The following is a 22,714-nucleotide window of genomic DNA, read 5'->3' on the forward strand; positions in this document are numbered from 1 at the left end:
GTCTGTCACTGTCTCTGTGTATATGTGTGTGTCCATCTGTGTCTGTGCGTGTCTCTATGTATGTGTGTCTTTGCATGTATGTGTGTGTGTTTGTGTGTGTCTGTCTGTTACTGTCTCTGTGTATATGTGTGTGTCCATCTGTGTCTGTGTCTGTCTCTATGTATGTGTGTCTCTGCGTGTATGTGTGTGTGTGTGTCTGCCACTGTCTCTGTGTATATCTGTGTGCGTGTCTGTGTGTCTGTCTGCAGTGTGTGTGGCCGTGTGTGGTTGATGCAGGACTCTGTTGTCTGCATCTTGATGTTACAGGGCATGCTCTGGTTCTGCTGTTGAGGTTGCAATTGCTAAACTATCCTGAAATCTCTGTGCTGACTCATGAGAAATTCTGGAAGTTTTCAGCTTCTGAACTTTCGCTCTTCTGACCTCCATTTCTCAGACCCATTTGCCAGTTCTCTACTGGGGAGACAGCGACTCATGCTAAGACAGTTTAGGCAAAATGAGATATCATGTAAGTAAGCTATCAGTATAACATCTGCAAAGCTATAAAAATACAGTCAGTGCCTTTCGGCAGCGGTAGCCAAAATGACAAACACAAAGGGAAAGAGGAGGGGCACTCGCTATATGTTCTCCAGGCCCTTTAAGAAACATGGAGTTGTTCCTTTGGCCACGTACATGCAAATCTACAAGAAGGGCGATATTGTAGACATCAAGGGAATGGGCACTGTTCAAAAAGGAATGCCCCATAAATGTTACCATGGCAAAACCGGAAGAGTCTACAATGTCACCCAGCATGCTGTGGGCATCATTGTAAACAAACAAGTTAAGGGCAAGATTCTTGCCGAGAGAATTAATGTGAGGATTGAACACATCAAGCACTCGAAGAGCAGGGACAGCTTCCTGAAGCAGGTGAAGGAGAACGACCAGAAGAAAAAGGAAGCCAAAGAGAAGGGCACCTGGGTTCAGCTGAAGCGCCAGCCTGCTCCACCCAGAGAAGCACACTTTGTGAGGACTAACGGCAAGGAGCCTGAGCTGCTGGAGCCCATTCCCTATGAATTCATGGCCTGCTGTACAAAAAGAAATAAAAGACCTGGACTGTAAAAAAAAAAAAAAATACAGTCAGCTTCAGGGCAATGGCTTGTCCACTGGTAGGCTTCACGCCGAGTGGTACTTCATTCCAACATCGAGGGATGGGCCACACTGGTTTGGTGCTGATGCAGCTCCATCCCTGACCCAACCCAGGACATAGTGCGCCAGATGCGGAGACATCAGACTTGCACTTTGCCAGTACTGTGACAGCAGTAGTTCACCAGTTATTATTCAGAGGACACCGAGTTATCCCATGGAGCATTCTAGAAGGAAGCTCCATCTTGACCTGGCTTGTTGGTAGAGCACTTCCCTAACACTGTCCCGGCCTGAGATTGATTCCAAGCACAACCACCCTCAAATAAAATCCATCTACAGACAGAGCATCCTGAACCTCTAAGTGCAAAACCAGAAACAGGCTCCAACATTCAGGGAAGAGAGGCAAAGAGACATTGTTTGGCTGAGGAGTTGGAATGTCTCTGAAAGAAAACAAGAATGGCAGCAGCCTTCTTCTGAGGTGGCTGGCTCGTTTGCCTGCATTCTTCAGAAGAGGAATGGCCTTTAAGCCGGTGTTGATACCTGTGATCCCAGGACTGCGGAAGCTGGTGTAGAAATATTTGTGATATTGAGGCCAACCTGGGCTACTTAGTGAGGCCTGAGACAACCTGGACCACAGTCCAGCAAAAGAAAAGTAGAAATAGTCTTTAGATCTATTTCAGTGATTGGAGACTGGCTAGAATTGTCCTAAAGGTGAAACTAGGGGCCTGGGTTATGGTGGATAAATGTCCTTTTTGAGTGTTTCCAATTCAGAGTTTGATTTTATAGAGCCCTTCCTTAAAGTTTGCCACCTTGTGAGACACATTAACGAATTTCTGTTTTCTCTGATCCATTTCCTTCTTCTTCAGTTATAATGCACTTGACTCTTTCCAAGTCCCTAAGATAAGAGTTATATATTAATCTCTGGGATTTCCACCAATAATTTCTGGGGCCATGGCGTTTTTAAGGAGACACTCTATAAAAGGCATGAAATCAAAGAAGCATGATAACCACCGAAAATAACCTTTGATTTTGCCGCTGGGCGATATAAAACACTGGACAATGAAGTGGTTTGAGGAGACAGCAAGCCATCATCCTGATGATAGGTGAGGACTCCTCTTACCTCCAGTGACTCCTTTCAAAAAGTAAGTCTTTTGCGATTTTGATCCCCCCCAAAAAATTAATGTTGCTTAATCACCCTAAAAACAATAGATAAATCCAGTGATCCTACAATGGATTGTAGATCCAATGGGTAGAAGGTAAGGGAGGAATCAAAACATGCTAAGTAAATCACTAAGGGAGAGACTCCTTTAATTAGACCTACTTAGAAGAGCAATTCAGACCCACTGGCGGTCAAGCATGCGCAAGGCTTGGAGTTGCACCTTCCAGGGCTAAACCAGGCTGGCAGACTGAAGCTGGGAAGTGGGGAGGGGGCAGCTTTGCCTAGTCAGTAATATTGCCTCAACTGCTCCCTGTCACCCTATAGTTTCCTTGTTGCATCTGGCCGGAGTCACAGGGTGTTCCCTGCTGAGCCCGAGTGTGTCCTCTAAGTCACTCCAGCTGCTCAGAAGCCTTCCCTCTGGGCCTTTCCCAAGAGCAAATTCTGACAGGAGGATATAAAAGAGCTAAGCAGAGCAGCTCTCTAGCTGCCACGGGAGGCCAAGACACATGGCAGGTAAGACACGTTAATCTTTCCTGGTTCCTACAAAGATGATGAAATTTCCTCAGGACTGGAGAACATTTAGTCCCCGATTTAGACCTGTCTTCCTTGGGCATTTTCTGGTGCCAGATTTAGCGGCCGACTGGCAGCATCTCCTGGTGGGTTGTAGGGGTGACTAAATTCACTGCAGGGCAGGAAGCCTTTTCTGCACCAAAAACCAGGCAGAGACAGAAACTGGCAGATCTGGAAGGTTCCATGAACCTTTCTCATCTGTGCTGTTTAGAAACGGAAGCCCAAGACAGGTGTCTGGGGTCACTCAGAGAGTTGGGGAACAGCTACTGAATGTGGTGTGTCTGAACGAATGTGATATGCTAGCTCTCCTCTGTAGTAAGATGATGCAGTGTTTCGGGGAGTCGGCGGTGGGGGGGTCTTCTCTAAGCCAACGCTCTCAGATGTTTATCTTCATGCGTGCTGGCTGCAGCAAATCTGACCATCTGGTCAGTCCTGACCGTTTAGTTTCCAGTGTTTTAAATATGCTAAGGTCCTCTGGGTCTCAAACAGACACCTGAACTGTAACAGTACGAGATGGGCCTCGTCTGGGGAGGACTTGGGGGTTGCATTGCATTGCTTTTTATGTAACTGACCATATTCAGCACATACCCTGTGCCTCACCTCCAGCTGGGGCAAAGGATTTTTTTCTGCTGCGGAGGGCTTTCTAAGAGCCACTGAGATATAGAAGGAAAATAAACTCAACCTCAAACTCAGTTTCTCTTACTGGCCTGGCACAGCCTGCTTCTGACACGAGGTCTGGGAGAATTCCCCACCCACCAGCAAGTAGCTGGATGCCAGCTGGGTGTTCCTAATCCCATTCGGTTCTGACAGTCTCTACCTGGAGATAGCCAGATCTCACAGGCGGAGAGCTCAGTCCCGGAGACGGGCCCCTGATTCCCGATGCCAGTCACAAGCTCCAGGTTGCTCTGCCTGTGCTTCGGGTAGAGTTCCCAAATTTGATCAGCCTGATGGAGGTGCTCAGTCACTCAGGGGAACACTTGTGCTGGTTACATCAAAGGACACAGAAGAAAGCGAGCACAGGGCAGGTAAGTATGTGGGAAGGCGTATGGAGCGTCTCTGCTCTCTCTGGGCACACCACCTTCCGCCACTTCCACGTGCGGCCAACCATCCGGAAGCCCTCTGAAGCTCTGTGGAGACTTTTTGGCATGAGCACTCTAGAAGCCCAGATAGCCACCTAGACCTACTGCTAATAGGCTAAGTGGGGAATCCCAGCAAGGCTTGTCTGTTGAGATTCTTCTTAGCTTCTCTGAGCAGCATTCCTTCCTTCCTCCTCCCAGACACAGTGCAGGACCCCTCCTGAAATCGGAGGGTTATGGTCCATTATCAGATGACGTAGTTCTGAGAATTTCATGGTCAGCACCAATACAGAAAGTTGGCTAGGAGTAGAGGGGACTAGAGAGTTTCTGGGATGTTCCTCAGGAAAAAGAAATCACAGTTTCTATATCCTAATTTAGAGAGGGAGTTATGAGCGATCTACTATTGTAGATGAAAATCGTGTGTGTGTGGTGTGTGTGTGTGTGTGTGCATGCCTGTGTGATCACATATCACATGAGATTATATAATATATGAAACATGGAGATACATATCATCTGTCATAATATTGCAACTATCGCCTCTGCTCTCCCCTCTTTGTTCTGGAGCGGTCTGAAAGGCAAACAGTGTTCCTCCTGGAGATGGGTTTATTGGTTTTCTGGTTGTCTCACTCCACCATCAACCTCCACAAGGCTCTTCCCATCAGTGGAAATGAACTCCAACAATTACTTCCCGCTCAGTCTTCCAACCTCCTTGGCGATATGTAAATCAGAGAGTCAGACTCTGGAAAGTCAGAGTACTCCGTGCAGTGTGGTCTTCAGGAAGGAACTACTGCCTGTGACCTTGCTGGAGGTGTGGACTCAGGGTCTCCTTCTGCTACCTTCTAAGCCAGAGTCTCTTTTTCCAAGTGCCCCTACTGTAGTGTGTGATTCTTATACACACTGCAGTAAGAACTTGGCGAAGAGACTGTCAGCGCTCAGACCCCGTGCAACCTCCAGATGCTCAACTCCTTCACTCCGTCACATACTCAGCATGTGCGCGGTGCTGTTCTGTGCCGATGCTATGCTTAGACACGCGAGAACACAAAAGGACTAAGTAAGGCATTGGCTTCCAGGAACTCGTGGTCTCCTATGGAAACAGGCATGCAAAGATATGAGTAAAACACTGAGCTGGGACAGGACGGGAATGACCTAACTTTTCAGAGAAATCCACTTCACCAAGAAGGGAACATCTGGCTGGGGTGTTGAGAGCACATAGGTGTGCAGGAGGCAGAGACAGTGCTTGAGTAGAGGCATGAGGTTGTGTTGGTCCCGCCACACACACACACACACACACACACACATTGCGGGGAAGGAGGCTGTGGGTCTCTCTTCAGAGCATGCTGAGTCTCAGGGGAAGATGGAGACTGAGGGGTTTGGGACATGCCTAAACTCAACGCGAGACCTTAAGTAGCACAGAAACCCAGTACTCTCTATGCTTTATCCAGGCTGTGTTTGGCTACAGACAGCCTTTCCAGGTTATCTGTACACCTGGTTTCCAGTGTCACAACCCCATATCTGCCTGGTTCTGCTTTTAGCCCCACACCATTTCTTCACACCAGTCGGGAACCCTGGCCATGGCACGGAAAATAATTCAGCTTTAGCCTTGAATTTTTTTCTTCCTCTTCCTAGTGATGAGAGTGTTCATGTGTCTCAAGAGACATGAGCAGCAGCGGTTCCTAGTCAGATATGATGATTGGAAAGAAGAGGAAATGGGAGGGTGGGTGTTGGGTGGGTTTGAGAGACTTTACAAGGTTTTGCAAAGTTTACAACAAAACTTTCTAGAGCTTTGTTGCAAGCTCAGCATCTCTGCACTGTGTGGTTTACATGGTTACAGGGGAGATACTTGTGCTGTTTTTTGTAAGCACTGTTAAAAACAGAGCCACCTCAGTGATATTGTAAAACCATATTTGCTTGATTCAGCGGTCGCTGTGAAAGTCCTGTAGTCACAAAGGGGCGGCAACAGAAAGATGTGGGACACACACCTGGGATCCTAGTGCTAGGGCTGAGACAGTATGGTCATGTGTTCAAGGACAGCCTGGGCTGCGTACTAAGACTTGAAACAAAGGAAGAAACGGCAGAGGGCCAGAAAGTCACAGAACCTTTTCCTACTTGGAATCAGACAAAGGAAGAACAAGACCCCACTGAGGAATTGAGTTATTGGAAATTTGTTTTGGGGGCAGGGGCTATAGTTCATGATAAAACACTTGACTAGCATGGGCAAAGCCTTAGTTCAGCCCCCAGCACCACACACACACACACACACACACACACGCACATGCATGCACGCACACATGCATACACAGAAACAAAAAGAATTTGTCTTGGATATTAAAAAAAATTCACTGGGTATGGTGGCATAAATCTTTAATCCCAGCACCTAGGAGGCAGAAGCAGGTGGATCTTTGTGAGTTCGAGGCCAGCCTGGTCTACGGAATGAGTTCTAGGACACTTGGGGCTACACAGAGAAACCCTGTCTCGGAAAGAAAATTCTTGGCCAGAGAGATATTGATTCATAGCTCACTTTATTTCTAAAGTTAGCCTATGAAAGACACAGTCAACAAGGTGGGGGAGGTCTTAGAGGGCCAGGCACGCTGCTTAGTGGTAGGGCACTCGTATAATGTAGACAAGTCTTGGGTCACCAGTGGAAAGGGGGAGGGGGAGGGGGGACAGAAGAAACCAAGAAAGGATGGAAGGAAGAGGGAGGGGAAGAGAAAGAAAGAGGAGACAAGACTGCTCAAATTCTAGTCTGGTGATTTAGGCTTGGAGTAAAAAGCCACGATGTAGAGGCTGAGCCACTGCAGGCAGCCCCAGAGACCGCTGTAGGCCCAGAAAAGCTCAGGCGTGTCCCGACATTCTTCCATAAGTTCCCGCCAAATTGATTTTTTTTGAGGGAGGAAATTTCTGTGGAGTTTCTGAGGAAAGGCGTGGCGTCTCCTTCCAGCCCATGCCCTGTGCTACCCAAGAGGAACCTGGCTAGAAGGAAGCAAGTTATCTGGAGAAGAAGAAATAAGAACTGGGCTTCAGAAATACTTCTCCTATCTGTGACATGACAAGCCCAGGCTCCCCCGGCAGAATGAGACATCTGGAGCATTTGACCCTGACCCTTTACTGGCAGGCCAGTTGCCCAGCGTTAAGTAACTTATCCAGGCTCATAGCGCCGGGTGGGGCCAATGCAGAGCTATAACTCAGGGCCTCAGACCTAAAAACTTCTTTGCCTGCATCTTTGGACCCTCCCAGCCTGGCACACTTCCAGCCTGTGCACACTGTGAGCTTGTGTGGCCAGGGCATCTGGTCTCACCCAGGTTTTTTCTGCTTTCTGAGATTCCATCTCTTTCTGCGGCACCCCACTGAGGCTCCTAGTATGATCCTTGTCTCTTTTCAGCAATGAAAATCCTTCTGCATCTCCCGGCCCTCCTAGCTTCCCTGACCTTGCTCCAGACGGCAGCGTCAGCCAGAAATGGTAAGTGTCATACTGTATTTGCTCCTTGGAATAAGGCTGGGACAAAAGCAGTATGAGCTGGGTGGCTGCAGACAATACAGATTTATTCTCACACATCCCAGAAGGCTGGAAATCCAAGAGGAAGGTAATGGAAGGGTCACAATCCTCCTGAAGGCTCTAAGTGGAGTGGGGTGGAGGGAACGGTCCCTTGCCTCTTCTGGCTTCTGATGGTTCCAGGCATCTTTAGTATCCTTGGTTTGTAGCTACCTCCCCACCCCGGACTCTACATGCCTTCTCTCTGTGTCCTTTCCTAAATACATTAGTCTCTGGACTTTGGGTTCACCCTAATCAGCATGACCTCTGAATTGGTCTCATCCGCAGAGACTGTTTGGAAATAACGCTGAACTTCCAACCGGACACTGTTTAACCCACTTCATTCTCCTCATAGGGAACAGAGGCTGCCTCTCATATTCCACACCCCACCCTCAGGGGGACTCAAGGAACACAGCTCTCCTTTTGTGTCCTTGCCTTCCTTGCTCCAAGGTCCCTACTATGGGGTAAATTCTGATAGGCTTGCTTAAGGGTCCACAAGACCATCTTACCAGAAACCAAGCAACCCAAGCTGAGAGGTCACACTGCACGCCCTGTTCTCCTGTTCCTGGGGACACCCCATTGTTCTCGCCTGGACACTCCCCTGGAATTCCAAAAAGCAATTTTGACATCTTGCTGAAGAGCAGGCTAGACTCTTCCCACTCTTTACCGCCTTCTTTTAAGTCCACTATTCTCAACCTGTGGGTCGCGACCCCTGTGGAGAGTTGAATGGACCCTTTCACGGCTATCACTTAAGACCGCTGGAAATATCACATATTTACATTACAATTCATAACAGTAGCAAAATTACAGTCACAGAGTAGCACTGAAAATAATAATGGCTGTGGAGTCACCATAACATGAGGAATGGATCGCAGCGTTAGGAAGGTTAAGAACCACGGCTTTAAGGGGTCTTGTAAAATATCCTTGTTCCCCTACCTGCTCAGGTTTGAGAGATGAGGTCATGGCTGAGAGGGAAGTGGAAGCAAAGGGCACCTCAAACTAGTGAGATGTGATATCCTGCCTTCTGCTTTTCCCTCCCCAAGCTTCATCAGCCAGCACCGCTGCCACCCTGCGCGAAACAGTGGATGAGGTCAAGGTCTGGGTCAACAAGGCCTTCCTGGAATCCCGGACCAGGTAAGTGAGACGCGTGTGCACATGTGTGAACTCCCTTCTCTGGCTTCCTGTGAATGACAAGGGCACCCAGACCAGCCCCAACATGTCAGTGAGCCAAAGCAATTATAAAACTTGCCTTTCCACTGCTCTCCACCCCACCCCCACCAAGTATGCAGCAAACAGGAACAGTAGCTTCCAAATCCTAAAATCCCAGCTTCTAAGGGGCCTTGAGGGGGACATCTAACCCTTCCAAGGACTTCCCTCCATGTGGCCCAGGTTCCCTTTGGCTATGCCTGCCAGATTCAGAAGGTTTTTTGTTTACCTACTATAGTCTGCCTCTGGTCAGTGCAGGGAACTGACGAGAGAAATGTTCTCAAGGAAGTCGCAACATAAAGCAAGCTTAAGTGAGAACGCGGTTTGAAGTCCAGCCTCAGCCTGACCGATCCACCACCACCCAGAGATTCCCAGGTGTAAGGTGTACCATGGAGTCTGTCCCACCTTGGAAAAAGGGTATAGAGTTTTCAGATACCCACACGTGGCTGATGTGGCCCCAGGCTTGGGCTCCAGTGGCAAGAGTTAAGAATGCTGGCACTATTACTGGGAACCTCTAACTAGGCAGCCGTCAGAGCTCAGGAGCAAAGCAAAACAAATCTACAGGGGTGAGCCTTTGGGGGCTGCACCCACAGCACCTGGGCAAGGAGCACATAAACCCTCCTGATGGAGCAGCAGACCAAGGCACCATCCATACCCTGGGAAGGGGGCTGGGACTCGAGAAACTGCAATGTGGGCCAGGCTCTCCCCTCAGGAAGTCAACCTTCCACCAGTCGAGTTGCTGAAGAACAAGAGCCATCTGTGGTCAAGCCTGGCAGTGCAATTCTACAATCATAGCTACTCTGGAGGCTGGGGCCGGAGGATGGCAAGTTCAAGGCCAGTCTTGGCTAGGGAGTGAGTTCAAGGGCAGCCCAGGCGATCAGCGAATCAGCAGGCTCCTGTCTCAGGAAAAGGGGAGAGCTGAGAATGAAGCTCAGGGAGAGAATGCTGGTCTAGCCAGTACAAAGCCATGGGCTCAGTCCCCAGTCCAGCGGAGGAGGTGTGGCCACGCATTGAGCAGCAGGCATCTTCAACCCTTCGTCGTTCTGTTTCTAGATCGGGGCTTTTCTCAGCCTCATCTCTAGATGAGCTCTCTATTCCATGGTTCTTTAGGTGGCTTTTAGGTTGCTTTTTAATCCTGCAGAAATAGTATCATTTCAGGACTTCAAAGGTCAGCCTGAGGAGGTAAAGTCCCAAGCTGATGACTGTCTTGGTTCTGAAGCCCTGGGCTCTGTGGTGACAAGAGGGGGCCCAGAGGTCCTCTCCCTTGTTCCAGGGCTCCTCCGACGCTCCTTGGGGGCTGAGCAGATCTGAGGAACAGGGAAGCCAGGGATGGTAACTCTACCAGTCTTGAACAGCTCGGTGGCTTAGTGTACTTATTTTCTGAGTACACAAAGAAATCTATTACCAACTCAAAGACCTGGAAAATTCTCTGGCCTGCACTGAGCACTCACTTTAAGCCTATACTTAGAGTGTCTGGCTTTAGACCTGACCCCACCCATTCCGGACTACTGAGTGCACTGTCTCATAAAAACAGAAAAAAGACATGTGTGTTGTTGTGTGACTTTAATCCAGGCACCCAAGGGTCAGAGGCAGGCATGTCTCTGTGAGTTTGAGGCCAACCTGGTCTACATATCAAGACTAGCCAAAGCTGTTGCATGGATTCACCCACTGTAGGATCTGGGTGGTCTTAGGATGCCCGTCTGGTTCTGACACAGCCCGTTAGGTACACTCTTCCAGTTGGATGTTGGGAATCTTTTGATCCACCACCAGCTTTACTTAAGGTCTGACTTAACTACGCTTCATGGCCACTGTGGCTTCCTTCTCCCCTTCAGAGAGGTCTTTCCAGCAGCGTCAGAAGAGACAAGAGGGAGGGTACTGAGAGCCCGCGTTTACTCCTCAGATTCCTTGGGTCTTCCCCCTGTTCACACTCCCTTGCACCTCTCCTGGGAGCCACCGGCACACTTCGGCAGCTCACGAGGCCCCATTGGTTCCCACTGTAGGCTGAAGACCGCCATGACCACCCAGGCTCCCACCACCCGCCACCTCTCAGGGTATCTCAAGCAAGCCAAAGGCCGGACGCGCACAGCCATCCGCAACGGGCAGGTGTGGGAAGAGTCTCTAAAGAAACTGAGGAAGGCGGTGACCTTGACAAATGTCACAGGTACAGACAACTCATGGCCCCCTAATGATAGGAAGGGATCATGGTACAACTGAGGCCATCCAAAGCTGCTAGAAACTCTCTACACAGAGGCGTTTCTGTCTTCCTTCTCAGTTAAACCCAAGGGCCATACTGGCAGAGCTCAGAGGGCTTCCGGAGACAGCTAGGCCAGTGTCCCCTTTGCAGGTGAAAGAACTCATTGTGACAAGGTTATCCTGCTAACTGATAGAGAAGAAACATCTGTGCTCAGTGTGTTATGGCGGTTTGTAAGGCTTCTGCCTGAAGGAGATGCCAAAGTCAATAAATGGGGTTTCTGGCCCCAAGCCAGTGTCCTCACTCCTGTGGGTGAAGACGAGATGTAAGCTACCAGTGTCATATGGGTTTTCTGAGAGTGTCTCGAGAGATGAAACTCTACCCTGTTCTGGGGAACACTGAGTTATCACCTGTAGTCCGATTCCCCGCCTGTTGCCAATGTCTCAGAATCCCTGTTTGGGGTTCTCTTCTTTTTCAGGCCAAGGCCTGGACTTGACTTCGCTCTCCTGGGAGGTGGGCTGTGATCCCCCTGCTAAGGCAGTGGTTTGCAATATAAGCAACCCTTACCGGACCATCACTGGAGACTGTAACAACAGGTGACTCTACCAACCATCACCCCAGCAAGTGTCTCTGCCCCTTAGACCTCACAGGCACAACTGTTGGATCCCTTTGAAGAGTACCCATCTCCAATGAGGCCACTGTGGTCCACTGGGAACAGTCCTTTCAACCAAGGCAGACAGTCCCATGCCTTGGGGTTAGGAAATTTCAGAACCCCACAGGTCAGAGGACCCCTCCTCCACATCCGCTTTCCCTCCTGCAGAGTTCAGGTTAAGGGCCTCAGGGTGAAGGCAGTGAGCCAGGAGGCTACTTGCCGAGGTTGAGATCTGTCTTGCTGGGTTTCAGGAAGAATCCAACGCTGGGATCCGCCAACAGAGCGCTGGCTCGATGGCTGCCAGCGGAATACGAGGACGGGCTCTCCCGCCCCTTCGGATGGACGCCGGGGAAGACGCGAAACGGCTTCCCTCTCCCGCAGGTGAAGGAGGGCGGGGTACAGGATGGTAGGCGGTGAGCCACACACAAGTCAAAACACCCTAAAAAAAAGAAAAATGGAGGCGCAACTGAGCTTAGGACTCGCTCCCTGGCGATATGTGCCCCGAGCTGCCACGAGAGGGCAGTAGAGCCCGGAGCCCAACCAGGTGGTGGCGCTAATGTCTCAACTGTCCCAAGTCTGATACCCTGGGGTCTCCCAGGCAGATGGTTTCCATGCTCTATTCTATTTGCGCTTACCCAGTCCCAGTCCCTGGCGTGCAGCAGCTGTCGTTTTACTGCAGGTCTGATCTGTTGGCCTCATCTGAGTTGGCAGCCCCTCCCCAGGGGCCTTCTTCCCATGCCCAGAAACCTGGCACTTCCTCACGGGCACGTCAGCATCAGCTTGCCTTGGTTTTCTCTCTCCATAGTAAGGACGCTTGACCATTGTCCAGCTGCACAGACCGAGGTTCAGTGCCATCCCTATCCCTTTGTAGCCGCAGGACAAGAGCTCTAAGACTATGTCATCTACGAAGTTCCCATGCACCCCACCTCACATACGCCTGTGGGGATTGCATCATAGGTCCCCCAACAAACTGCGGTTGAATCTGAATCTTCAAAGCATGCTTTGTTCCAACCTGACCCCCTTCCCCTCCATGCGCAGCCCCGGGACATCTCCAACCAGATCCTTGGCTACCTGAATGAGGAGGGTGTTCTGGACGGAGACAGATCCCTGCTCTTCATGCAGTGGGGTCAGATCGTGGACCACGACTTGGACTTTGCCCCTGAAAATGAGATGGGGAGTGACAACAGCTCCAAAGCCCAGTGTGATGAGCACTGTATCCAGGGAGACAACTGCTTCCCCATCATGGTAGGTCTCTGCAGCCAGATCGACATCCCTGGCACGCCCCAGGCAACTTCCCTGTAGCACACATTCCCAGCCCAAAGATGGGGATCTCGTGAGAGCTTTGAATGCTAACATCATACATAGCTTCCTATCCATTCATGTGCTCATCCACCCGCTCGGTAATTAGACAATAACCTACTCTATGCCAGGGACTATAGCGACACTAGGGATTCAAAGGTCAGATACCATGCTTGCTCTCGAGATCAAAGACTATCACGGAAATAAGCATGTGATCTGTTGACAGAATTGGGATGTTTCAGGTTGTCTGTACCCTCACCCAGCAGCATCTGAGTCTCCTGGGAATCTCAAGCCTCCCTGCCAGATGTTGGGAGGTAGAGCCTGCATTTTGTTAAGATATTTTATCAAGACATATCTGTCTCACCCACCCCCTTCCTGCCATGGGGTTCATCCTATACTTAGTGTGTGGAGCTCTGCTGTATGCTGCCCTGAAGGAAGACTTCTCTTTCCCAGAGGGAGCTGAAAGCAGCCGAGTGACCCAGTGAGCAGCAAGGACACGGAATGCCCAGCAGGAGAGAGGGGCTTACAGTGGTCTCCTCTTCTTAACCATAAAGTTTGCATTTAGCGAGGGTATTTGTTTACTTAGGATGCAAATCAAGACTCAGTGCTGCAGTGAAAAAATCTGAACCAAGGGCTGAGGCCAATCTGGACTTGAGTCTCACGTCTCTCCCTCCTAGTTTGTAGGTGCTGAGGCAAGTTAATTTATTGAGACTGTGCATAAGAGACTCACAGGCTCTCTGAAGGACAGAATGAGATGTGGTATGCGTTCTGGCTGGCACATGGAATTCCAGGGTTGATATTTCAGTAGTAATCACTTAAGCGCATATCATCTGCCGCTTGCCTGTCTAGGGCTCTCAGGAAATCCTGCCTTTTCTGAGCTTTTGCTGTGAAAGAGTCATTACTTTCTGCTCTTGCACATCAGGATATAATGAACTTTGGAGTGTTCTGGGCCCCGGGAAGTGTAATGTCAGTTGGAGGCATCTAGGGCCAGAGTCTGGCAAGCATCCCACAGTGGTACCATGAGCATCTTTTCAACCAGACTGATCCTGGGAAGGGTGGTCAGGGCACTGGCATTTCGTCCTTGTGCAGTAACCCCCAAACCCATCTCTCTACAGTTTCCAAAGGGTGACCCTAAATTGAAGACTCAGGGGAAATGCATGCCTTTCTTCAGAGCTGGATTTGTCTGCCCCACACCACCCTATCAATCCCTGGCCCGAGAGCAAATCAATGCTCTAACCTCTTTCATGGATGCTAGCTTGGTGTATGGTTCTGAGCCAAGCCTGGCAAATCGACTCCGAAACCTCAGCAGCCCCTTGGGCCTCATGATTGTCAATGAAGAGGTCTCAGACAATGGACTGCCCCTCCTGCCTTTTGTCAGTTTGAAGCCCAGCCCCTGTGAGGTCATCAACCGCACTGCTGGAGTGCCCTGCTTCTTGGCAGGTGAGTCTAGCCTGGGAGGAAAGCAAGGGGCTAAGGGACAAGGAGATCACCAAAGGAGCCTGCTCCATTCCAGCATTTTCCAGAAAGGTGCCCAAGACACCACTGTCTGTAGCACTGAGCTAGCGATAGAGAAAGGGCCCAGATAAAGAATCTAAGAACAAGTGTTCACTGTGGAACAAGACAAGTCCAGAAAATAATACAAAGAAAATCTACATAACCCCATCATCCACCAATATTAGCCATTAGTATTTCAATATAAACCTTTCTTGTACTCTCTATGACAGGCATAGTTCTAGCCCAGCTTGGTGGCACAGTTCTGTAATCCCACCACATTCCTCACTGCCCATCTGCCTATCCCTTTCCACCTGATCACCTTAAAGGAGAGGCTTTGGAGAGAGTCTTGGGGGCTCCATCTTTCTTTGTGAAGATCCCTGCTCCTGCTTAGAACCCATCTTCCTGCCTTCTGGGCTTTTAGGAGACTCCCGAGCCTCGGAGCAGATCTTGCTGGCCACATCCCATACACTCCTTGTCCGGGAGCACAATCGATTAGCCAGAGAACTGAGCAGACTCAACCCCCAGTGGGATGGCGAGAAGCTCTATCAAGAAGCCAGGAAAATCATGGGAGCCTTCATACAGGTATGGAGGCAGGAGCACCTGCCACAGCCAGCCACCTGCTCCAGCACCCACCTCTGCTTTCTGCTGGGTTACTTCCAGCTGCGTTCCTTACTCCTTCCTCTCTTTTGCTTCTCTCCAAGAGTCTGATCTGTTGTAGGAGGCCACTTGTTTGTTCCCAGTTGCTCAGACCCGAAATAACCACACCGAAACCATATTGATTAAATCACAGCCTATTAGCTCTGGCTTCTTATTGGCTAGCTCTTACATCTTAATTTAACCCATTTCTATTAAACTGTGTATCGCCACATGGCTGTGGCTTACCAGCAAGGTTCTGTTAGGTATCTGTCTCTGGCAGGGACATGACTTCTCCCTGACTCCGCCTTCTTTCTCCCAGCATTCAGTTCAGTTTTTCACACCTACCTCTCTTCTGCCCTGTGTAGGCCCAAGACAGTTTCTTTATTAACCAATGGTATTCACAGCATACAGAGGGGAATCCCACATCACTGATCAGCTCCCTGTTTTAAAATGTATCCCCATGCTACAGATGTGGGGAGTCATCCCTCCATGAACCAGCCCTATTTCAGTTACTGAGACCACAGGTTTTCTCATGCTTGGGGCTGTTCCCTTGCAATCAATGACTGCAGCTATTGTAATTTCTCTTCTTTTTTAATTCTCTCCATATAAGTTATAGGCCATAGATATAATTGATTTTTGGATTGCTTTATCAATTAAATGAAAGAGAAAGAAAGGTTGATGGTGTGTGTGTCTGTGTGTAAGAGAGAGAGACAGAGTTGTGGTTTGGTTTGACTTTAAGATAGGGTCTCATTTACCCCACAATGCCCTTGACCTCCTGATACTCTGGCCTCCACCTTCCGAACTCTTGAGAACATGAGCGTTCATCACTGCGTCTGGCTGGTTAGTGGACAGATCTTTTATTATTGTCCTATGGAATCCTTAGGGTCTAGTTTGCTGGAGGCTCTGTAGCAGCCTGTTTTCTCTCTGTTGTAAGGAGCAGTAAATTCTACTGATCTTCCCATGTCTGGACTCTGTCACTCCACTCTACTGCTGAACTGACTCAAGCTTATTTTTCCTGTTATTTCAAGTAGTGTATTTACAATTCCATAATTTCTTTTCTTTTTATTTATCTTTTAAAACTTCTACTTTTTGCTGAGATGCTTCCTCTTTACCACTTGTTTCAGGAAAACATGTAGTCTGTTGAGGAAGTTTTAAGATGATGACTTTAAACTCGTCATCAGCTACAGAGTAGGGGTGCAGCTCAGTGGGAGAGTGCAGGCCTGGAACCGCCGAGGCTCTGGGTTCAATCTGAAACTCTGCAGCAAAGAAATAAAATATCCATGTGTTGTGTGTGTGCTCGGGGTGTGTGTGTGCACACATGTCTGGGGGATACGCATGTACATATGTGTATGTGGAGGCCAGAGGACAGCCTCCCTCATGTGTCATACCTCCAGAAAACCAAACACTAACTTTAGCTTTGACTTACAAAGTAGGCTAGTTTGACTGGCCCACAGACTCCAGGGCTCTACCTGCCTCAACCTTCCCAGCTCTGAGACTGGTCCATGCCACCATGCCATTTTTCTTAAATAGGTTCTTAAATAGCCAGGTCTTTGAACATGCAAGTCAACGAATCCTACCGACTGAGCATTCTCCCCAGTGCTGTATAAAATCGTTATGGATTATTTCTGTCTGACTCCCGTCGGTATTAGCATCAGTGGACCGCCTTTGCTCACGCAGAGTGTGGCTTTCCCGATTATAAGTATTACCGAACATTTTAGTGGCTTTAACACCATCTGAACCTTTACTAGGGCATCTCATTACCCTGCTTAGGTTTAGCGTATAGATTCTGGTCAGCTTTTGTTTCCGCTCCAGTGACAGCTTGGTTCCGGAACCTTCCGGTGCCCCTCTGGTCCACTTCACTCTTCCAGGGCATGTGAACTTCCCTCTCCATTCCTGCTGGTGCTGTCTTCAGGGCACCAAAGTTTCTTCTTTTCTGGCTGCCTGTGGTTGCTAAGCAACCTCTGATAGAAGCAGAAGACACCATGCCTGGGTCTCCTTGGTGAAGAACCAGGGGTGAGAGGAAGCAGACACAGTGATCCACTGCCCCACAGAAGGTTGAGATTGTCCATGGCCTGGGCTGAGGAGCAGCAGAGGCTTAGTTAGGGCTCTCGAGGGCTTGGTGTGTGAGGCAGGAGTTGGGACTCTCGGACAGTCTGCATTAGACTTCCCTAGACTTTGGTCTCTGGAAAGAAAAAGCAGGCATTTCTTTTTGATATCTCTGTTGGGGATTTCAGGCCACCAACCTCTTCTACACTCTGTTCAGCCTGGGGGCATGTGGAACTCACCACGTGGTCATTCCTCAAATTCTAGGTCCCTCAGACAGATCATATTCTTTTCTAGCTTTCAGAGTATCTTCTTGAAATTTTAACTATTGCATCTCTGTGTGCAGTTTGGGGTGGCGGGGAGAGGCATGAGCTCCCCTGCAGCTGAAGTTACAGATAACTTTCTGATATGTGTGTTGGGAACTGAACTCAGGTCCTCTAAGAGAGCAGCAAGTGCTCTTAACCACAGAGCCATCTCTCCAGTCTCCCTAGGTCTCATGTTGCTCAGGCTGGCCTCAAACTCACTGTGTAGACAAAGCTGACCTTGAACTCCCGATCCTCATGCCTTCACACCGCCAGGACTGGATTATTAAGATCCGCATCATCACAGCCATGTGTCGTTGTCATTTTAGGGTTGTTTGTTTGAATTGGAAATAACAGTCTCACTATGTAGCCCAGACTGGCCTCAAATGGTCAAATCTCGTTCCTCTGGAATGCTAGGATTATAGATATGGATCACCACACCAGCTCAGCATCCATTTATCATTTCCTGCTGAAATATTACCAGGATATTTAGTTGCAATAAATAGAGAGGAAAAAGGAAAATAAGGTTGTGTCACCTTGTTCTAAAACCAGAGGACACACACACTTCTACTTTTAATTAAGTTGACCTATTTCCATATAAAATATTGAAGCCAGAAGTCCTGGTGCTAAAGCAGAGAGTATCAGATTGATATAACTAATTAGTATAGCCTAATTGTGAAGATATCATGAGAATTAGCTGAAAGGATGCCACGATTGATTAGCAATGTCTGCCATGGTCATAGGAATGGAAACCAAGTACAGATGCTACCCATTTGCCATCCTCTTGGCAGCAGTTCCTCTCCAGCTTCCCAAGGCAGAGAGGTTTACACCTTCTCACGTCCTTCCCTCCTGACTCATCTCTCCCTTCAGATCATCACCTTCAGGGACTATCTCCCCATTCTCCTGGGGGATGAGATGCAGAAGTGGATCCCCCCATACCAAGGCTACAGTGAGACTGTAGACCCACGCATTTCCAATGTCTTCACCTTTGCTCTCCGCTTTGGCCACTTGGAGGTCCCTTCTACTATCTACCGCCTGGATGAGAATTATGAGCCATGGGGTTCAGAACCTGAGCTCCCCCTGCACAAGCTCTTCTTCAACACCTGGAGGCTGGTCAAAGATGGTGAGTCTTCTCAGGGAAGAGCTCCTGCCTGAGCCTCTCATTCTCCAACCAGCTTGTAGGGACTCCTGGTATGAGAATCACATTCCAGACACTTCCTGTGTGACCTTGGACAAGGGAATCCATCTCACTGAGTCTTAGCTTCTTTGTTTGCAAAATAAGGTCAAAGTGGGACCCATCTCAAAGGATAACAGATTGAGTGAGAGAGATGTGTAGCGCACCGTAAGACACAAGGAGTGATCAGTAAATAATAGCGGCTTCTTCCTTCTGGCTTCCCACGAGCCTGTCTAAGATTCTTCTGCCTTTTCCTGCCTTAGGCATCTCTGAACTCAGAAAACAGAATTTGTGAGCTTGGTAAATTGTTCTGTTCTAGAACCTTCTATCTCCATGAGGTGTCATAGACTGGGTGCAGCTTTCTTATTCCTCAGATGAAACTGACTTTTCTTCATGCTTAGCCAAATAAGGCTGACTCCTGAAGACATATGGTCCCTCTTCCTCTGGGGGAATGTGTGGAAGATGAAGGAACTGACCCCATGAAATAAAACATGAAGGGCTGGAGAGATGGCTCAGAGGTTAAGAACATTGCCTGCTCTTCCAAAGGTCCTGAGTTCAATTCCCAGCAACCACATGGTGGCTCATAACCATCTGTAATGAGGTCTGGTGCCCTCTTCTGGCATGCAGGCATACACACAGACAGAATATTGTATACATAATAAATAAATAAATATTTTAAAAAAGAAATAAAACATGAAAAATAATTCTTACTATTCATTGATCCATGAGGCCCTGAGTGCCCTTCTCTGTCACCTCAGAAAGTCCAGCCTGGTCTCCTCTCACCCTGGCACAAGGAGAGGCTGCACTGTGCTCTTCTCTCCCCACCCCCAGCCAGAAATGCCCTGTCGTTCCCATTTCCTATTGAGAGAAGGTATCTGCAGCAGGGAAGGCCCCGCATTTAAGATGCCCTCACCCTGTTCCTAGCTGAAGGATGGCCTCCTGGTGTCCCTCTGCAGGTGGAATTGATCCTCTGGTTCGAGGCCTGCTGGCCAAGAAGGCCAAGTTGGCACACCAGGATAAAATGATGACAGGGGAACTCCGCAACATGCTGTTCCAGCCGAACCACACCATCCATGGCTTCGACCTGGCTGCCATCAACATCCAGCGGTGCCGAGACCACGGGCAGCCTGGTGAGTGAGTCTGGGGGCTCACCTGGTCGGGAGACATTTTTTGCTTCCTTATGGGGCTCCTGGAGGCTCTGCTCTGGAACTCCAAGAAACCAATCAATCCTGAAGCAAGAGACAAGTCCATTTTAAAAACCCACAAAGACCTTCCGGAAGTGGAATTTTTATTTTCCTAATGCAGAGATGTGATGCACAGCTGTTGTCATCTTAATGCCTCAGAAGAGAATGAGAGCAGCAACTAACATTAACTCAGTTTAAATGCGCAGAATAGAAGCACCAAATACGGTGGTATCAACATGAAATCCCAGGTCTCCAGAGCCCATGGCCAGAGGATTGTCTGTTCAAAGCTAGCGCGAGCTCTGCAGAGAAGCCTTAACAAAAGAAGGAGGAGGAAAGGGGAGGAAAGGGAGGGAAGGACGGCAACCTAGTGGAGTTCTTCTCTGTACACATGAAAGCAATGTTGCTGCTACTAAGAGCCAGCTTGGTGTGTTCAAATCCCAGCTGTGCCATTTACTCCTTGTCTGAGATGCTTTTCTCATTTCCCATGATAATATACCTGGCAAGCGCAAAGGAAGGATGGGCTGAATCTGGCTCACAGTTTGAAGGTACAGTCAACCCATCGCGCAGGGAGGCATGGTGTCGGGAGCATGAGGCAGCTGCTCACAGTGACGCCGTGGTCAGGAAGCAGCGAGGGATGGTGTGGATGCAGCATCCCTCCTCTTTCTTTATGCTCAGCGTGGATCTTACCACAGTAACTAACCTTATCTAGAAAATCCCTCATGCGCATGCCCAGAGATGTCTCCAGAGATATTCTAGATAATGTCACACTGACAATCAGTATCGACTATTGCACTAGTCGTAGGACTTGGTGAGCTGCAACTGCTTTGCTCTTATTCGTTTGCCCGGCTCTTGGTATAGTGCCTGGACCCATGCATAGCGAGTCGCAGGTCAGCTGTGAACCCTTGCCCTAGATGAAAAGTGATGCATTATGTTTCCCTTGTCCTAAAACCTCTGATCCCATCCTTCCTCGGCTTCTGAGGGTGGAGTGGTTACGTCCCCCAGGGAAAACACGAGCGAGAAGTCCCTGGGGTGAGCCAACCCTATCTTCTCTCCCCTAGGGTACAACTCCTGGAGAGCTTTCTGTGGCCTGTCACAGCCAAAGACGCTGGAAGAGCTGAGCGCTGTGCTGAGAAATCAGGTGCTGGCCAAGAAGCTGCTGGATCTCTATGGAACCCCAGACAATATTGATATCTGGTTAGGGGCCATCGCTGAACCATCGGTCCACAGGGGTCGGGTGGGGCCTCTCCTCACCTGCCTCCTGGGCATGCAGTTCCAGCGGATCCGAGATGGAGACAGGCAAGTGACATCACTGTCTGGGGCAGGAGGTGCCCTTCCCTAGGCAGGGGTCCCCAGTGTTCTTCTTGAGGTCTGACTCCATATGTCACCCTAGGAGGGGTCTTCCATGTTCCCATGTTCCTGGCAGTGCAGGGAGCAGGTAGCCACCGGACTGTGTGACACGACCCTGCTCTGTCCTTCTAGGTTCTGGTGGGAGAATCCTGGGGTCTTCACAGAGAAGCAACGGGACTCTCTGCGGAAGGTGTCCTTCTCAAGGCTTGTCTGCGATAACACCCGCATCACCAAGGTCCCGCTGGACCCATTCCAGGCCAACACCTACCCTCACGGCTTTGTGGACTGCTCTGCTATTGATAAGCTGGACCTCTCCCCGTGGGCCTCAGAGAAGAAGTAGGACCCTCCTGCCCACGGCTTCTTACGTGGCACATTCCTGTGGTCCAAGATATCATTTCAAACAACTTCGATCACCTGTTCCTGTCTAATTGGGCACCTACGTCCCACGTCTTCATGTCTCGCATCCTCCAGACGATGGTCAAAGGCTGTCTGAGCCTTCCCAGCTCTTCCACGAGGCCCCCACCACTTCCACACCACCCTCTCAGCCTGTGAGAACTGTCCTCTCTAGATGCCTCTCCAGCTTGTCAGACATCTTCTGCTGCCTTCTCTCCCTGAATGAGTGCTGGCTGAAGTTGTGACCTCTGACCCTTATGTTTCCTCCTGTCCTCCCAATTTAGATTATAAGCATCCTGAGCCAGAGACCCCCCCCCCACCTGCTTCTGGGTATGGCTTGTGGCACTCAGCATGGTATTAACCACAAAAAGTGCCCAATAAACTCCAGTTGTTCCTTTCCAGGGGCAGGCCTTGCAACCGCTGTGTCTAAGGAACTGGGTGTTTACAGTTCAGATGTGTCCAGTTGCTAAGAGGTCCGGGGCACCAATCAGTCTGATAGGGAGAATAGTGACCGAATGAGAGGTGCAAGAGCTCTCAAAGCAGGGAGGAGGCCAGGGGCTTCTGGGGGAAAAGCAATGTCACAGAGTAGTGAGAGGGTGAATCGGGGTGACAGTGCTGAGGGATACCATGGGTAGCCAAGTCTGGGTTTCCCAGGAGCTAAAACTGCTGTCATCCGTCCTCTGAGAAACACCCTATTTATCCTGGAGAGTCCCTGGAGACTGCCAAGCTTCTGAAGTGGCGGCTCCAGAACATTCCTTAGGCTGTGGCCCAATGTGTATTTACACAATCTTTAATTTTTTTTCATAGTGTCTCACTTAGGTCTTAGGTGGGCCTTGAACCGACTATTACATAGCCCAGAGTAGCTCCCAATTCTCTATCCTCCTAAATTTAGGTGACTTCAGTCTCCTTGGGGCTAGAATATACTACCATGGCGTGGTTGACATTCTTTAAAAAAAAAAAAGCCTCCAAGGTCTGGAGAGATGGATCAGTGGATAAGAGAACTGGCTACTCTTCCAGAGGACCCTGGTTCAATTTGCAGCACCCACAATGCTGCTCACAACTGTATGAAACTCCAGAGGATCCTATGCCCTCTGCTGGCCTCTGAGAGTACTGCATGCATGTGGCATCTAGGCACAGTGCAAGCACAAAACCCATAGACATAAACAAAAATCTAAAAGAAAATAAATAAAGTGAAAAGACACTCTAAGGAAAAAGCTCTAGCCAAATCCTAGAACGCACCATAGAATTTTACCCTTGCCAGGCCTGATGGTGCAGGGGAATCATAAATTCAAGAATGACCCATGCTACAAAGTAAACTCAAGGTCAGCTTGACCAACTTG

At 49.3% G+C, this 22,714-nt stretch overlaps 1 protein-coding gene and 1 pseudogene across 4 annotated transcripts; both read left to right on the plus strand.

Moving 5' to 3' along the window:
* The first annotated feature begins 579 nt into the window (after positions 1–579).
* On the plus strand, positions 580–1,102 carry LOC148120814 (large ribosomal subunit protein eL21 pseudogene; annotated as a pseudogene).
* Positions 1,103–2,083: 981 nt separating this feature from the next.
* On the plus strand, positions 2,084–21,791 carry Lpo (lactoperoxidase). 4 transcript variants are annotated; one of them, XM_085695630.2, is made up of 14 exons: positions 2,084–2,222; positions 2,603–2,791; positions 7,304–7,381; positions 8,497–8,587; positions 10,660–10,820; positions 11,329–11,446; positions 11,754–11,883; positions 12,541–12,747; positions 13,917–14,241; positions 14,717–14,877; positions 18,147–18,399; positions 19,407–19,580; positions 20,693–20,930; positions 21,114–21,791. In XM_085695630.2, the coding sequence occupies exons 2-14, from the start codon at positions 2,785–2,787 to the stop codon at positions 21,319–21,321; spliced, it is 2,151 nt and encodes a 716-aa protein (XP_085551756.1). In that variant the 5' UTR covers positions 2,084–2,222; positions 2,603–2,784; the 3' UTR covers positions 21,322–21,791. The 4 variants fall into 4 exon arrangements, with proteins under 4 accessions (XP_085551756.1, XP_048302797.1, XP_048302799.1 ...); XM_048446840.3 differs by having other exon boundaries at positions 2,104–2,261; XM_048446842.3 differs by lacking the exon at positions 2,603–2,791 and having other exon boundaries at positions 2,106–2,261.
* Positions 21,792–22,714: the final 923 nt, after the last annotated feature.

The sequence above is a fragment of the Myodes glareolus genome, chromosome 9 (genome assembly GCF_982192425.1).
Source record: "Myodes glareolus chromosome 9, mMyoGla1.1, whole genome shotgun sequence".
NCBI lineage: Eukaryota > Metazoa > Chordata > Mammalia > Rodentia > Cricetidae > Myodes > Myodes glareolus.